Source organism: Tachysurus vachellii, chromosome 4, assembly GCF_030014155.1.
Source record: "Tachysurus vachellii isolate PV-2020 chromosome 4, HZAU_Pvac_v1, whole genome shotgun sequence".
Lineage (NCBI taxonomy): Eukaryota > Metazoa > Chordata > Actinopteri > Siluriformes > Bagridae > Tachysurus > Tachysurus vachellii.
The window spans coordinates 13,152,063-13,170,590 of record NC_083463.1 but is presented as its reverse complement, the minus strand read 5'-3'; the positions used below and the strand labels follow the sequence as shown (position 1 = coordinate 13,170,590).

Below are 18,528 nucleotides of genomic sequence, written 5' to 3'. Positions count from 1 at the left end.
AAGACAGACTGTTTTTGGGTTTATATGGTAAGAGACTGCAAATATAATATAACGTGACAAAAGAGAGACATACATAGCAAGAGAATAACAACACACTGTACAGAAAAATCTACAGAAATCTACAGTACACTGAAAAAGAAATCTACAACACAAAACAGATTTACACTCAGTAAAATGGTTACCTACTAACTACCAACATCATGCTCTAGTGGAAATGAAATAATGGAGAAAGAAATATGAATTAAGGAAGGAAAAAAAAACGCAACACATACACAAAACAAAAACTAACACTAATGGGATTCAGAAATGATGAAAAACAACAGTGTTAGCATGCATAAATTCCCAGCTGGACTGATTAATAAAGAGACACACAGTGTTACGGAAGATCACACTTGAGTATCCTCATGCAGATCCAAAGTTTAAAATAAATAAATAAAAATTTATGGATCACAAAGTGGTACTCTTTTTGTCACTGCCTTCAGACTAATGTCGCTGCTTTGGCTAGATATGATTATAGGAAGAAAGATACTGAATGAGCTTTGGTGGGCTGTGCGTGCAGGTCATATTTTAAAAACGCCAAGTCAAAGACTTGTGTGTTTGTGTTTTTGCTTGGTTGTTTTTTTTTGTACATGTTCCAAGTATTGAATAAAAACATGCCAAGGACTGCATTCGTTACAGGCAAGACCCTGTCAAAGTGCATTGATACGGCTACTTTAGCTCACTAAATCTTATTCACCGTATCTTGTATTTAATATACACCTGCTTTTCATCCTATTTGATTGTAAACGTATTAAGGACACAGTGCCTCAGTGTGCAGGTAGTGTTAGCCATCAAGATGAGTGATGGATGATTACTGGAAGAGATCCTGATTGTTTGGTGAAAAACCATTAAAGGAAAAGAAAAAGGGTCAGGAATGTTCTAGCATTATACAGCACCATTTTGGTTTGAAACTGTTAACATGGAAGATTGATTTTATAGTAGATTTAACTCCTAGGGGGAAAAGGCTGAAATTAGCTCCTGCATGGTGTATTTGCTAAGGAGATGATGTAATGCTGGTAAATATTGGGACTGTGGATGAAGTGGCATCTTTTTAGGGGGGCTGTGGCGCTAATATTATACATTACCTGCTGGGGACTGGGAAGAGTGTGCAGGTGAGCTTGTAGTCACCTGAGCCTCGGGTATGTCTAGCCATAATTCTCCTCTCTTGCTCTCTGCATGCTTAGACTGCGAGCTGCCATACTGCTCGGCCAGCTGCAGGTCCAGGTGACTGGGTCGTTCCTGGGGATGGACTTCAGTTGAGTCTGTATCTAGCTGGGAAGGGCCTGACTGATTAAGCACACATTTGTCCCAGACTGGAGATTCATGGACCTCTTCACAGAACACCAGATCTTTAGGGTTTATATTCTGATGGCTGTCATTTGTTGTGCTTGTAGGTTTCTGGAAACAGGATTCGGCCTGGGTATTTTGAGGCACATCACTTTCAAAAACCTCACCATTTCCCAATTCTTCAGATCCCAGCTCCTCGCACTCATCCACCGAAAGCAAAACTGAGCGATGGAAAGTGGAAGAAGGCTGGTATTCATGTTCATTCTCTTGATCAGCAGCGTCTTCGAATGCCGGGTTGACAATGCCCTGATACTGTGGCGAAGGTTCTGCTTGAGGAGGTGCAATGCCACCAGGCAAAACTTCCACTTCAGACCTTTCCTCTTCAGAATCTTCTTCCTCATCTTCTTCTTCTTCTTCTTCAGAAGAGAAGAGCTGGTGTTCTGGAACACTCTTTACGTTTGTTAAGGTGTCGTCTATCTTGCATGGCTCCTCCTTTACAGGAACCTCATCATGTCTTATCCATGACGGTGGCCTTCGACGGCCTGCCTCTTCCTCGCTCGTAGTCTCTGCATCACGGCCCCTGAGCCGCACCTCTACTCGCATCCCAGTCCCCCCTTCGTATATCTTCAGCTCCTCTGGAGTGCTGGTGTCACTGCTGCTGCGGCCCAAGAAGTCAGGGCATCGCATTGTCCCACATTTAGCTGCACCGCGCTCGTGTGAGCAGCAGTCATCATCCTGTGAGCCACCAGCATCATAATCTTCAGAGCGTGGCTTGATGTCATCTGAGGATGTAGTGGCACTGGCAGTCTCCGATTCAGGACTGACTTGCGGGTGGATCCCACTCCACGAGTCCTCCAGTGGAGTATCCGTGCTTCCCAGGCTGCATGGTGTGTCAGGAGGAAAGTCTGACTCTCTGGAGTGATTCTGGGAGGTGATTCCATGTGTAGTTCCAGTGTTAAATTGAGGATGAATGGTATAACCTGGAGGAACTTTACTCCCACCAACCTCATTATGTACGCTGTCTGTAATCATGTGGCTTTGTAGTGCTTTCTGTACTGTTGTGGGTTTCTTGTCTGAACTGCTGGCCTCACCAGGTGGACTGGTGTTTTTCTTTTCAACAAAAGCCTTAGTGGAGGCTACCTTAGAAGTTTGGAGCACAGAATCCTGAAATGTGCATCCTGAACTGTGCTGAGGTAGATTCCTGCTGACATCCAAATTTCCTTCAGCTGACACAGGAGCTTTGGGGCTCTGGTCTGGAGTTGACCTCACTTCCAGTCCTAATGTCTGAGCCTTCACTTCCTTTGTGGTAATATTTGTCTGCTGGGGGTGTTTTGTGTTAGATGCTGAATGCTTGTCTGCAGCAGATGGCTTTTTGGAGGTGGCAAGTGAGGACTGTTTGGAAGGCATCAAAGATTTGGGAGAAGATTTCGGCGCAGATGTTTCTGGAACTTTCCTTTTGGGTCCACTTTTAGTTGTAGCACCTGGAGACGCTTTAGATGATACTGTGGGTTTGGCTGGTTTGGTGTTAGGTTTTGAGTCTGTGCTTGGTTTGGATGGTTTCCTTGTAGTTGAAAGCTTGGAACCATCTTTTTCATCCTCTTTCTTTGGAGAGGAAGGCTTTCTGTTGGTCACAACTGAACCAGGTCTTGGTGAAGCTATTCACAAAAAATAAAATAAAAAAAATAAGAATTAATGTAGTACATCCATCCATCCATATTAAAATAATAAAAAAAAATTAAAATAGATAAAATAAACTTGAAAGGACATTCAAAATGGGTGACAAAGTTAGGAAACACTCCCCATTTACATAGATGTCAAGTATAATTTAAGTAATATTCCAAAAGGATTAACAGGAACAGCACCCTTTTCCAGGGCAACGTGCATCTCATTTTATACAACTGAGTAGTTGAGAGTTAAGGGTTTTGCTCAAGGGCAGTGGTAGATTAGATATCTTTGGATTTGAACTTATAACTTTCTGATCAGAAGGCCAACATGTTTACCACTGAGCTAGCACTTTCCACTCCACATAGTGTTCATTCGAAGCTAGGGTATCTCTTACCATTGTTTTCTAAAGAGCCTGAAGCAGTGATCTTGCTCTTTGGCTCTGTACGAGCTGCAGCCCCCACACTGATGCTTGCTTTGCTGCTCACTGTGCTCTTGGGTTTGTTTGCTTTATTAATGGGGCTAGGAAATGAGCACAATAATAAACATAAACATAAACAACATACATATTAAGAAATATCGGCACAAGTTAAAAAATCCAAATTAAATGTTTGCACCACTACAACAAATAAATACAGATATACACTGTATGGAAAAAACTATATGGACAACTGAACATCACACATCCATATGAGGTTCTTGCCACAAAGTTGAAAGCACACGAATGTATAGAATGTCTTTGTAGAAGGTAAATGGATAATTTCCCCACACTGGAACAAGGAAGCTTAAACCTGTTCCATCATGACAGTGCCACTGTGCAAAAAAACAGAATACACAACATGGTCGAGATGAATTGGAACACTGATTTCATGCCAGGCCTCCTCACACAACATCAGTGCCTGATCTTACTAATGGCAGAATGAGCACATCCCCACAGCCAATCTCCAAAATCATGTGTAAAGCCTGAAACATGAATATAAATCTGGAACATCATCTACAAAGAGCACACATGGGTATGATGGTCAGGTGTCCACAAACTTTTAGTCATTTTGAGCATTCTACCATTTTTGAGACAATAAATGTTGTATCCATATTAAATGTATCCATACAAAATGTTCAGATACTGATTCAGAGCAAAGTAATATATAAGGCATATTTGAGTCGTTTTAGCTACTGCAGCACAAAACATGCAGGCTAATGTAATCCATAACGCTGTCTTCTGATTTGCGAGCTCACCTATTAGATTTGTCCTTCTCTGGTTTCTGGACAGGTTTGGTCAGAGGAGATCTTGTTGTTGCCATGGCTTGGGATTTTAGCCTGAGAGCTAGAAAATAATTATTAGGGTTACAGTCATGTAAACATACGTTTGATGTGAAATTATATTTGAAGGTAACAAATAAAGAAAATGTAAAATACACTGCTGAATTGTCCAGTTAAGAGTCAGTGAGACAGGTGGACTGAAATGGAGTGCATGACAGAACTGATTGTGGGACTATATGAGCTATATTTGTACAGTAGATCAAGTTAGATAGTATTGATTAATATTATTATTAATTAACAGACGCACACCAGTCATTGAAATTTCATTACTGCCTGTAAGCTGATCACTTTACTTTTTACTTATGTGCTACTTCTTTATTCATTGTTTTGGCTTTGTTTTCTGGGAGGAAGCGGCAGTAGGAATGCTCAGTCTAAAAGCAGTGAATAATATGTGGACCAAGGGATTAATCTGTCACACTTCTGTGTGCTTTGGCCTTTAGGCTTTCTGCTCAGGTTGAGCTATTGTTCGGTCTCTAAAAAAAACTTAGAGCTTTGCACAGACCCAGACACGCACAACAGCTAAATTCACAATGCTAAATAGGTAGGTACAGTATGTACATTAGCCATATAGTTCCAATAGCAAAACCAAATTAGAAAATTTGAAAAACTAAACATGTATATTATATACCATGAGGAAAATGATATAAAATATTATACTCATCTAAACTGATCCGTTAACTTTAACGTTACTGGTTTGCTTCATTTTTGGCCATATAAATTTATACTGATTGCACTTTTTAGACACCTGAATTTATTTCATTTTTTTTTTTTTTATCAGTAACGGTAATTAACCTTTCATATTACTCACTTAAATATATAGTTAACTTAAATAACTTAAATTACAGAAAATCAGATAAAAAATAGGAATAGTTCTTTCGCTGACTTTTGGAACTTCTTTCTTGTGCCCAAGCCTTTACATATCAGTCGTCTGCAATGGTCATAGTGATAACACTTCAAGGCTTGAATAAAGAAAACGAATAGCTATGATGTGATCATGGTCAAACCTTGGCCGCTGGTGTTCCGGGGACTGCTAACACTGCTCTCTGGTGAGAGGCTGCCTGATGTAGAGGGTGTGGTTTGAGAACATTGAGCATTCCCAGGGCTGTCAGAGGTGGAGCCGTGAGTCGAGTCTTTCCCCGACGCTGTGGTTTTGCTCGCTTTAGCTTTACTTGTTGCCCCAGTCACCCCAATGGGGGCAGATTTGGGCCTGGCACGTGGTGCCACACTTTTTTCCTGGAGTGATTTGCCAGATGTGCCATTGGCAGTAGAGTTTTCTCTGCGAACAGTGGGGCCAACACTGCCATTCAGCACGGCTTTAGCGGTAGAGGGTGGTTTCCTTTTAGCCGGGCTGCTGGTTTTGGCACGGCTTGAGTCAGCGGTTCCCGGTTTGGTTTTTGTGGCAGCTGTCGGTCCCAGACTATCGGACTTCATGGCACTGGTGGCTGCTACGGTGCTTTCAGCAGAGGGACGTGGGCCCCTGAGGGCCTTCAGAGGCCGAGATGTCGGAGGACTATCACACGGAGATGATGAGGCTGAAGGACATTTCCCAAGCTTCTGCTAGAGAAGAAAGGAGAAAGGGGGAAAATGAAATGTACTGAACTGTTTTTAATTTATGACCTTTTTTTTTTTTGGATCAAATAAAATTTTACTGATCGAGAATATCAGAGATCCCACATTTTTGTTTAAAATCCATATTGATTAAATAATGCAGAAAGACCTCTTATCATATCATAGTACTGTTGATTTTTCAGTTTTGATAGTGTAACAGTAATAATGACAGTAATACACAGTAATACATTATCCTTTTTAAAGAAACTTACACAAGCACTTGGATGTAAAAGATTGATATGGTAGATTTATTGACCTTTATTTACCAATTTTGCAATTCAGCAATTCTCTAGTGTTAGCCCTTTGTGAGAGTCAGATGTAAAGCTGTAAATAAGTTTTGAAATACAGGAAATTCTTTATAATTAAGGGCTTTTCAGTTTCTAGTCTCAAGAGAGGAAAAATTGAAAGGTTCATGAGGGCGGGATTGCAAACTGAGGAACAAACCTATTAAACAATAGGCTTCACAACAATAAATAATAAGTGAAGGTCAACAAATAAACTGTTCCAACATAATTTAAAAAAATTATAATAATATAAAGGGTAATAGTTGGGAAATGAATGGAAAGAGGAGTAAAGCACTGCTTGCAATCATGTTTTATTCCATACATTTCATTCTCTGGAGAATAAGAGAAACGCCACTGGAATTTTCTTTTGTTTATCACTTTGTTTATGATAGTATTTGTGTTAGTGAGGCTTTGGAACTTTCCCTTTCCATAACATTCCCCTTTAATAGCTGTTCTTAGCTGTAGCTGGAGTACATCTTTACACCACTACAACATTACACAACAAGGTATATTATATGTATTTAAATCTTATATTAGCATAATTAAAATCACTTTACTCCCAGTCACAGAACCAACTGCAGAAATGTGTATTTGCCACCAATAGTACAAGACAATAAAAAAAACTCAAAACACACAGATGGTGAGAGGTGTAACTAGCACAAGGCAGTTTCAGTAAAAGGAAAATTAGGAATAAAACCAAATGGAGAAAGAGTGAGAAATCCAATATGAAGCAGAGAAAAAAACTTCAGCCTTACAGCCTTGATCCAATGACTTCCTGTCAGCCACAACAAGGTTGCTATGGTAATGCCCTACGGAAATGCAGGGGCTTTTGCAAGGCATCCATGCGTCAGAGGCAAAGCCAGTTTTCCTACAGAACACCTGACTAAGCTTAAAATCAGTGCCTGGAGCTCATTAAAACATACCAAGGCTCAATGAATCAGATTCAGATTCACATGGCATCTGTGTGTGTGTGTGTGTGTGTGTGTTTGTGTGATCTGAAAGAGAACTCATGCGATAGTAATTCTGCAGCCTCTGTGACAATAAAGCAGATTATTACTGGTGAATTAATATTATTCAGAGCTTGAAGTAGGTGAAAGTGGTGTGGCCTCTTTACCTGTATGTCTCAACAAGTTGGGCCTGTTCTCTTAAAATGAAAATCATAGCAAGGTGGGAATGGCCTCTTTACATGTAGGTCTCATAAAATGAAAAAATAGTGTCTCAAATCTGTGACAGGACCTACTGCTTGGCTGTTGACACAGTACATACTGATCATTATATGTTTGTAGCATGAATACAATCCAGACATACTACTAAACATCCACATGCTGGTACTGTACTTACATTAGATGTCAGACTAACAGCAAAAACTGTTTTTCTCGAACAGTTTACTCAGGTGTTGTTAAACAAGTACGATACAGTCACAAGGAACAACGGTTAATACGCCTAGCACTTAGTTGTTCCGAGCCAGTCCATGTGGCATTATGGGATAAGCACTGTGCTAAATGTGTTCATACTGAAGAATCACAGTGGGAGCAGTAGATAAAGTAAGTAGATAAAGTTGACAAAGTAAGTACTGTGAACTATATATATCTTGAATTTTTATTATATTAATTCTTTATACTTCTTATGTTTACCTTCTGCTCTATGTTTATGTTCTGTAAAACTGCTTTGAGACAATGTCCATTGTAAAAAGCGCTATACAAATAAACTTGAATTGAATTGAACTGAATTGAATAATCCATGTATTTCTCACCGAATGTTTTAAGAATACTGAGAATCTGGACCTACTAATCCTCTGGAGTACTGCTTTTCACCTAAAATATAGCAGGGTATTTAGATTCAGCTGTTTTCTGTTCTCATTAAATACTGTAAGGTGTGGCCTCACACTCCTAATGCCCCCCCCCCACCCCCCACTCCCAAAATATCAAACTCTTTGCACAATACTGAATCTCATCATTTCACATTCCAACCAGCTTTACATGTATTAATAATGTACACTTAATGTAATTTAAACATAGAGGTGTGGAAAATTACCTGAGAGCTGGTTAGGACAGGCTTTTTAGTCAGTCTTCTGCAATCTCCAGTATCAAGAGTAGCTTTAGTTTATGATGAAAGGGAGAAAAGAACAGAAAACATTTATAGTACAACTGCACAGTTTTAATCAGTCAGTTTGACCCCAAGTACATTAAAAAATCTTTTATATTGAACATACACCATAAATGCATGCACATGTTTAAAAGAAAATATGAAAATCAAATTGCATCAGCTCTCAAACCTCACAACTCAGACACCAGCTAAATACCAAAGCCAAAACAAGCATGATACTCCTAATTGCATTTTTCCACATTTGAATGCAATTCACTTATATGGACTGGGCATTTGTCTTTCATCCACACAGAAGTGGTGTGTAAAAAAAAAAAAAAAATGCAGTTCCAATACACACCCAAACACTATTACATTCCATTACTAATCCAATCCAGCGAGCAGATGTGCCAGTGCTCCTGAGCAACAGTTACATGATAATGAGAGATTTCTCCAAATTGTGATTTAGATCCTGTCCTTTAAAGACCGAAGACATGGTGAAGTTGTATAAATCAAAATACAGACAATCTACAGTAAAACACATTTTTAAAAGAACACAAAATGGCTCTACCTGGATTTGTGACTGTATGCTGACATACATCTGCATGTGTCACACCATGAGCAATACAATGTACCAGTACTGCATTGTCGTGACTATTCTGATTTACCATCAAACGATCAGCCACGTGTTTATAATAAATAAAAAGGACAGTTTTACTAAAAGCTACAACAAAACAATTTAAGGATTTAGTTTAATATTTAAGGTCTAAAGTCTGAGTAACATCACAATACTATGATCAGATTGTGGCATTTTTAGGATAGATGTATTATATTATCCAACTCTTTTGATAAAGCCCTATTTCACACCCTATACGTTTTTAAATGCAACCCACAGGAGGGTCACAAAAGCACAAAGAGCATTATTTATTTCTGGAGGTCTGAAATCAACAGAGCTAGTTTGAACCTCCTATGCCGGCCCTTTAAATCCGCTGAGCCCAGCGCATTCTAGCCTTAATGTTATACTCCATCAAGCTGCTACAAACCTGCATTAGCATGAGAATGAAAGCGTTTCACACACACACATAATGACACTCCCACTGAACATAGAAGCTGGACAGAAAGGTACACGCTACTCATCATGGATACAGTGCTTTGTTTCTGCATTATATAGGCTAGTACACACACACACACACACACACACACACACACACACACACACACACACACACACACACACACACACACACACACACACACACACACACACACACACCAGAGTCTAATCAAAGAAGCACATCCTAGATCTTACTCTTCTCATATTCTTCAGTAAACACAATCCTCCCATTTTGTGTGTGGGTGTATTCCTGTCTTTCTTTCTCTTTCCTCCTTACCTGCGAGTATCTGTTCCCGGTGTCTGGGATGCAGTGTTTCCCATCCTCTTGTGTGTCTCACTGCAAAGAACGACTGAAGCAGAAAAGTCCAGAGCCTTGCACGCAGTAAACACACCTCGCGTCTGAAAGGCTGGAGCACAGTGAGTGAGTGAGTGAGTGAGTGAAAGCGAGAGGGAGTGTGAGAGAAAAGGGATAGGTGGGGGGAGAGGCTGGGGACGACAACAGCAGGGAAAGAGGAGCCAATGTGCAGCTGCTTGCAGAGACGGGTCGCCTTGGCAACCCTCCCCACACCCTCCCAGAATTACCCTTGAGCCACAGCAATGATGTCAGCAGCCGTGGCTGCCTGTGGATCTACCTTCAGTGACTCCAATATTCTTTGGAAAGCTTCTCCAATTCCCTTGCTCTTTTATTCATGATTTCTGTTTTCCAGTCTTTTAGGACTGAGGGTCAGAGTGCTAATTTAAGAGGAGGGCCGGAGTACAAATTTAAGAGGAGTGAGAGAACAGAGAAACACAGAGAGAAGTATTAGAAAAAATATCTCAGCTGGACAACATTCATTTCTTTTAAGTGATCATAAAATTCCACATTCAGTATAGAGCACAGTTCATTAGTGTAAATGTACATCAAAGGCACAGTGTTGTACTGATGAAAGACTTTTTTACAAACATCTTGTTTCTTTACGAATATTAACGTCACTCTGCACCTATTACTGAAGTAGATGCCTTCGTCTTCCTATAGATACAGAGACAGAATGGGCGTGGTGTTTTATCCACTCTGTTCTATTTGTAGTGTCACATTATCGTAATGCGTTTTAAGTCATGGACATTAATGCAGAGCTTAAATCTCAGGATCAAATGAGGCTCTTATTCTCCTGACACATGCCATCACAGACAATCTGACCCAACCCCTCTAACACACACACACACAAACACACACATACAGATAGAGAGAGAAATGTACTGTTCTAGAAACTGTTCTGAATTAATTATGCAATTTGAACTTCAGGAACAAATTATTAATATTCATTCAGCAGCACACAAATCCTAGCACATGCTTAGTAATAGTGAAAATGTGTAAACTATTGGACTGTAAAGCAGACAGAACAAAGTGGCTTAAAAGGGATTTGAATGAGATTAGCTTTGACTAGCGAGGACTGTTTATTTCAAGCTTCCCTTTGATTGGCTGTTGTTATTGTTTACCTCCACGTTCTCTTGCCCCTGACTGGCAGGTTCTGCTGTCAGCATGTGTATGTCTGACTGTCCGCTCAGTTGGTCCACCGCGCTGAAGAGTTCACAGCAGTTCTCCACAGTCACGCTTTCCCACACGGCTACACACACCTTCTTCAGCAGTGTGGGGTCATGTGTAAACTCCTCCCTCTGAGACAACCAATTTATGTCACAGTTACTAGCACATTTATATACATCATGAATTTGCTTCTATAAGATTGAAAGGGTGTGTGTGAATTTTTAAAGTTTAGAGAACAGCTAAAACACAGCCAGATCAGCTCACAGATGGAAGCAGTGGTGTGTGAGAGACTTGGAGTAAGTTTATGCATGTGTGTGTTCCTATCCTATAGATGTTGTGGTTGTGTAAGGGTTCATTGTGGTTGTGTGTACATGTGTGTTCCTACCCTGCGGAGGCTGTGAAAGGCCGTGGTGTGTATTATTCGGGGAAGATGTGTGACGATGGAGTGTAAACAATGCTCCTGTAACTCGGTGGCCAAACATACAACCTGCTTCGCCCATTTCACCTCAGGCAAAGAGCCAATCAGCTGCTCAGTACCACACAGCACTGACACAGAAGTCTGCACTGTCTGGAACATAAACATACAGATATCTCTTTGTGCCCAACAAAGGAACATGCATTTTCCCCATTTCACTCAAACACCCAAAGTCTCTCCTCTTCTATAAAGGAAACAGTGCACACACTCATCCATATTTCAGTTAATAAATCAGCAGTGTAACGGATAGCATGTTAAAGAGGCTCCATGTTTAGCAGTGACCATTTCCTGATGTAATCTAATCTCCAGCAGTGTTTGTATGCATGTGTGTAATAACGGGAAAGCAGCCAGTTCAAGCCAGGTCATGAACTGGCTGTTTGTAGATGCAGAGACTAACTCAATTAAAAACCTTAATTACTCTGCAGTCATTCACTTAAGCAGCTGTGGATCAAGACACAGCCAAGGCTGATGAATTTCCTCCTGCAGAAATGGACAGATGGACAATGGGTATGGAGATCCTGTGGTTGTGTGCGTGTGTCTGTGTGCACGCGCATGTCTCACCATCTTTTTAGTGACTGTGTTAAGGCAGTCTCTCTGTAGCTCAGGAGGAAGTATGGAAAAGCTTCTCTCTGACCAGCATTTTACAAAATGCTCAGCTACCCATCTGAGGAAGGAAACAACAATATATATGCTGTATTAGAGAAAACTTTTAGAGAACGAATAAAACAAAACAGAAGAGCTTAGAGGAGCATTAAGGCTAACGAGTACATTTTTGCCCATGAGTCGTAAAGCAAACCAGAAAAGTCCCAAACGAGATTTGAGAACAGACTGTTTAATCCAAACAAATCTGAACTAGTAGATAACCAGAACAGCTGAGAAAACCACTGGGTGCTAAGTGGAACAGCCTGACAACAGCTGCAAGCTAAAGGTTTCCAGCTCGGCGTATGCTGTAGTGCCAATTTTCACCAGCTTTTTACCCCACACTCTTGAGTGTGAGAAAGGTGCTATAGCACAAAAATGTCCTTTTCTTTTTATTATTAAAGATAAACAGCTCAGAGGCCTATTAATATCAGTGAAAAAAGTGTTCCCAACATTGCAGCTCTTTACAGCTGAATCATCTCTCACTCCTACTTACAGCACAAGCAGCATGAAAACATCAGGGACACACACACACGCACCTTTTAACTCACACCTAAGTCTTAGAGAATTAGAGAAAACAACAGAGCTACAGAGAGACATAATTTAACAGCAACTTTAATAAAAAAAAATGTGCTTAATTAGTGCTCCAAATCTGAAGAGGAACACACACACACCCCAATCTGGTACTGGTAGAAATAGCAATTTAATGTGATCTTTAAGTTATACCCCTTCCACATTGCTAGATAAGATTTTGACATGGTCAGTGTTGCAGGAAGCAAGGTCAGGAAGATTTTGTTTGCCGCATTTAAATTGATTCGCATCAAAACATTCAGGACAAACAGTTGGGATAACTCGTAATATCGACCTACTTTTGGTTTACTGCATGATCTCAAAACACTGCATGTGCCACACAGTACTATACTGAACAACTAAATGCACTAGCCTGCGCTCAGTGTCTGCACAGAATACGCCCTACATTTAGTATCTGCTTGAGATAAAATGTGAAAAATACAGAGGCTGCTCATCATGCATGTACTGTGATGTAAGAATATAAAATTGCAAAATTACAAATACGTGAGAGTTTCAACTGAGTTTCAAATGAGAATTAGCCAAATCCTTTAACATTTTATTGTATACCATCTAATCTCAGAAGCTCTAAAAGCAATACAAGCTCAGGATGTTCATTAGCTGTACATTTGTTAGTTGTTCTTTACACAGTTGTTCTGTTCACCTGACACATGAGCTGTAGAGATTGTGGAGGCCAATGGAATGGCTGATGGCAAGGCACTCGAGTATGGTCCTCTGCACTCCTTCAACAGGCTGCAATAAGAAAAAAAGAACAAAGTATTTTTTGGAAAATTCTTTTCATTTCATGCCATTTGTAAAACCCGCCTCTAACTTAGCCTCCTCCATCACATGACAGCCACCAATCCGGTTGAAGTGTTTTAAAGTATTGTACCAAACTAAGATTAATAATGACTGGAGAAGAAGAATAGAAGACAGAGGGAACAAATGGGAAGTGAGAACAAGAGTAAAACCAGTCAATCATTTTTCAGAGACATTTATACACTCACCTCCCACTGTAATAAGAACTCATGCTCATTCATGAAGTTCTCCAATGCGGCACAATGCATTAAATCACACCAGCATAATAGCTTAAGTTTATGCAGACATCAAAGAAAGGGAAAAAATAGCATACTTTGTCATCTCAGCTTTAAAAAAACAATTTTTATCCAAATTTAAAAAAAAGTTATAATCTTTACTATATAGGCCATCTTCCTCCAAAGATCAAGTCAGGAGCCAGTTCAACAAAAAAAGTCAGAAACAGTTAGTCTGTCTAAAAATACATAAAACTTTAATTGTGACTTTAATTGTGTCAAACAGTGAGAGTCAGACATTGAGCAAGTTTGAGCCACAGCAACACGGACACTCGATTCAGTTTGTAATTACACTGAGGTAATGAATTTGATGCAAGTTTCTAACCCAGACTTTAAAAGACCATATATATTTTAGCATGTAATTATAGCTTTTCCATGCTGCGACACACATTTATATTGTACTAACCGACTTCTTCCATGTAAACAGCAATTTCGAGCTGCAAGCCAGACTTCCAGTTATTATGAGCTACAACAAAAACTTTTAGGCATCAGCATTTGTGAATCTCTTCAGTTGAAGGCTTGTGCTTCCTGGTCTTAGAATAACCCATCATCAGCCCATCTATTGTTTTTTAAACTTTATGCACAAGATTTGTGAGCATTTTACAAATCCTTCTTTTTCGACTGAGAATCCTCCTCATTAGGACATGAATACCACATAATAACTAAAGAATGAATTTTTTCATGATTTATTAATTATGATAATTGTTTGAGCATGTATTATATATTTAGCGAATGACATTTATTTATTTTGTGATTAAGCTGCTGTCTGCTATGTTCTGGAGGCAAGCCTCAAATGAAGTGTGCAATAACAGCTGTAGAAGCACCGTGAGTTGGTGCATAAAAGAAAGAGGCACTTGACTTGATGAAATGCACAACGCAGAGCTGAAGGGCACCTGGAGTAAGAAAAACTTGATTGCTTATTTTTTTTTGTTATCTAGTTGATCGTTAGCTGCTGATAACTAATTATTTATCAGAATTTAGCTATTAAGTACAGGATTCAGATGATGCAAATGAATATGCAAAGATGACATGAGATTACATCATCAATGGATCATGGAGATCCAGATCTCATGTAAATGGGGCTGAATTGTACCAACTGTTCTGTTGTCTGGAAATCAAAACAAGCACTCATCAGCACAGAGCACAGTATACACCCAGTCCAGGCTTTAAACTGGAGCCTGCATTCATATCTGTGTCAACAAGCGGAACAGATGGAGCTGCGGCTGGAGTTCTGCAGTGCTTCTTAAACATGCAGAGAGACAGAACACTGCAGTTAGACAGCACACAGGCTAAAGCACACAAGCCAGCAGCAGAAAACACGCAAGGAATTTCAACAGAATCATGAACTCAGACCCCAGAAGCACATCAAATGTTATCACAGTCTTAGAGAAACAAAATTGTCAGATGTGGTGCAGCAAATTCTGGAGAAGCTGAGCAGGTTATTATTCTGTTTGGGGCTGGTACAAGTTGTTCTCCCAAACCGTAATTATAACTGTTTACTTGCATGTAGCTTTCAGAGAAGGAGACTTTTCTGCCACCCTAGCAGTTGTGCACTGAGCTGATGTGAAGCTGCACTGATTCTGTTTCCTTCCATGTTTTCTTATGCTTAAGGGGCATGCAGGAGGTGGGGTGAGTTAGACAGCACTGGAACTGTGCCGAGATTCCCGTGAACGTGAACACAGATTGTTTGAAAAGTAATCTGCATGTGTGTTTTAGCAAATGAAGACATCATTAGTTGTGAGACAAAGAAGAGTCGAGCTGCACATAATAGCACCAAAATAATGAAATATTATATATTAAATATATTGATAGGATAAATGCAGACTCATTTTGTGGGTACTTATTTCCATTAAGCCATTATTACTGGATTGTGTGTGGTGTATTGTGGAGCACAATCTGAACATTTGTTGAATAGAGAAAAAGAGCCAGGTTTTACCTTAGGGAAGAACCTGCAATAGTCTCTGGTCAGAACCATTTCAGCCACGTCCTTCAGTCCCTCCAGACCCAACATATCTGCTGCCATGACAACCTGACTGAGGGACACACAGGACAACTCAAAATGAAACATGGCACACTGCTGCACTGAATCAGCATCATGACACTGGAGGAAGCAGCATATTGACAAGAAGCCACTAGAGTAAAGATGATGCTACCTCACATTGCTTCCTGGTGGAAGGTCCATTATGGCTCCATACATAAAGTGCAGAAGAACCTCCATCTCATCGGGGCCCAGTCTAAAATGCACACATAGAAAAGAATAGCAAATAGAGTTATTTCTGGATGTTGTTCTAGGACACAAGTACAACATGAAATATTGGGCCAGGTTTTCTAGATCAAGCATAACTTTAGCCATGGACTAATTTAAAGGGGAATTATGCAACATTTATGAAAAATAGGTCTTGAACAGCTAAATGGGTGATGTTGAATAAATGTTTACTCATTGAACCCTCCCCCATTTCATTTCCCATATATGCAAAGCTTCTACACTCAAATGTATGGAGATTCAACTAAATTTAGCAAGCCAACAAGGGGTTACGAATATCAAGGACTGTCAAGTCATCACTTTCAAGCACATCCAGACATTTAGCAACTCTAGAAACATGTAACCTCTAATCATAATGATTTATAATGGTGTAAAGGGGTGTTGGAGCATGTCATTAAAATGACTGCCAAGACAGCAATCGAAATGCAATCAAATATTTCACACCAGACGACAGGTTTCCAGGCAGGGTATTGTTTTGAATACTACAGAATAGTTTTTCTACACTTTTATTTTTATTATTCCAACATCATTTTCCATATAATCTGTACTACTAATAAATGAAAACTATTAACTATTGTTCAATCTAAATGAACATATGCTTTTCCATGACAACTTTAAATTCAAAACCAAAGTCCATTTTGCAACCTTAAGTGGTAGCATAATTTTCAACTGTTCAATAGTTCAATAGTTACGAACTCTTGCTAGATGTGACATTCATCTTGTATATTAGCGTTTGCAACTACAGTAATAAAACATAATCAATGCCTTAGTCTGTCATTTGGCATGCCCTTAGTGCCCAACACCTTCGAGTGTGTGAGAGGAAGGCGTGTTATAGCTATACATATAGCAGCATTTGAGATTTCACTGGGAAGCAATCCAAAAACAGAAGAATGGATTGAATTGATGTGTTGTGTATAAACTAAGCAATTGCTTTTGTCATCCAGTCTGTGCTTGTCTGATGTTGGTAACCACGTGTGCACACACACATACACAGAAATGTGGTGTCTGATTTACAAACACATACTATAGCATAAATAATTAATGCACTGTAGGCGGGCTGCACAGACAGTATCACATGCCAAGTTTAGTTAAGCAGCGCTGCCTGGAATACATTATATTAAAAGAACCTTAAAGGGGGAGGAAGAAAGCAATGGTACTGTAGTTGGCAAGTCATAACGGTGGCATTAATCTTAGAGAGATACTGAGATAATGGTACATTTTTGATGATGTTGAACCAGAGCCCAGCCTTTCAGCTGATACTGATTTGATATTGACTTTTTTCCAGTGATGATTGCAAAATCTGTTTAAAAGGCATTGCTGTGAGGAAGCCCCATTTGCTTGTCTCCTTCAGTTAATGATGAGATTAAGATGAAAATAATGAGCTGGTTACAACGTGTACGTTTTTGTTTGGTTTTCAATTTTACAAATTCAGTGTCTTCCACTCATTTTGTGAGCAAGTTTGTGACCTTGGGTCATGAATTCTGTAACCGATATCATTTTAAAATTATTCTTTTTATTCCCCTTCATATCTTCATTAAGTTATTTATATAAACAGCCTAAGGAGGAGTAGGCTAGGTTTTCATTTCATTGCATGTTAATATACTGTATATAACTGTGTGCATATGACAAAGAAAACCTTGAATCTATTTAAGTTGCATTGTAGATTGCGTTGACTTACCCCTGTATTGTGATGCACTGGCATGAGCTTTCCATCCAGCTACCACACAACATTGCTCGAAAATACTGAGAGCGAGCGCAAAGAATTGCCCTGAAAGATGAAGGATGGCACAAACACACACACGTAGAGAAAGGTCAGCCCTTGGAGTAACAACATACACCAATAAGACTTCATTTTAAAAGCACTGAAACATGATATTAGATATAATACCCAACAAGTGAACAATCAGTTTTTCACATTGATGTGTTAAGAGCAACTTTGACAAGGGACAGACTGTGATGGCTAAACAACTGGGTCAGAGCAGACCTACCAAAAGTGGTCCAAGAAAGGAGAACCAATTCAATACCAACACCCAAAGCTCACTGATGTGTTTGGGGGGGGAGCAAAAATGTACACAGTTTTAGGCTAGTGGTTTTAGTCTTAAAGCTGATTGTGTGTGTTTGAGAGTGTGTTTATTTAAACACACACACACACACACATTAATTTTATACATTATACATTAATTTTCATATTATAATCATTATATATAAGATATATATATTATATATATATATCTTATATATAAAAAATACACACACACACGAATATAGGAGAGCATGTTCCGTGTGCTGCTTCTGAGATTCAATAAGACAGCAGACATCTGCTTTCTGACTAACAGCCATAGAGAATCATCCTCCTTCCCTTTTCAATACACAATCACAATACTAAAAATAGACACTTTTTTATATTCTGTCTGTTTACTCAGAGAGCATTATGCTTGAGAAGATAAAAAAAAAACTCTACTTTTCAAAAATTATGGCAGCTCCTGCTGTCAAAAACACCTGGGAGAATTACTCTAATTAAACTAATATTACAGTCTTATAACAATATACTACATCACAATATAATGGCCAGCTA

At 39.4% G+C, this 18,528-nt stretch overlaps 1 protein-coding gene across 4 annotated transcripts in view; it reads right to left on the bottom strand.

The window, feature by feature from the left end:
• btbd8 (BTB domain containing 8) overlaps positions 1-18,528 on the bottom strand; it is a 31,795-nt gene that overhangs the window by 1,883 nt on the left and 11,384 nt on the right. For 2 of the 4 annotated variants that reach the window (XM_060867820.1, XM_060867819.1), the window contains exons 6-18: positions 17,632-17,721; positions 15,844-15,924; positions 15,627-15,723; positions 13,264-13,352; positions 11,955-12,057; positions 11,304-11,486; positions 10,873-11,049; positions 9,674-9,803; positions 8,235-8,296; positions 5,313-5,865; positions 4,225-4,312; positions 3,386-3,510; positions 1,125-2,981 (exon numbers count right to left, since the gene is read on the bottom strand). In XM_060867820.1, coding sequence (XP_060723803.1) covers positions 1,125-2,981; positions 3,386-3,510; positions 4,225-4,312; positions 5,313-5,865; positions 8,235-8,296; positions 9,674-9,803; positions 10,873-11,049; positions 11,304-11,486; positions 11,955-12,057; positions 13,264-13,352; positions 15,627-15,723; positions 15,844-15,924; positions 17,632-17,721 — 3,635 coding nt within the window. The remainder of the gene's footprint in view (positions 1-1,124; positions 2,982-3,385; positions 3,511-4,224; positions 4,313-5,312; positions 5,866-8,234; positions 8,297-9,673; positions 9,804-10,872; positions 11,050-11,303; positions 11,487-11,954; positions 12,058-13,263; positions 13,353-15,626; positions 15,724-15,843; positions 15,925-17,631; positions 17,722-18,528) is intronic. The other 2 variants (XM_060867821.1, XM_060867822.1) reach the window with 2 other exon arrangements.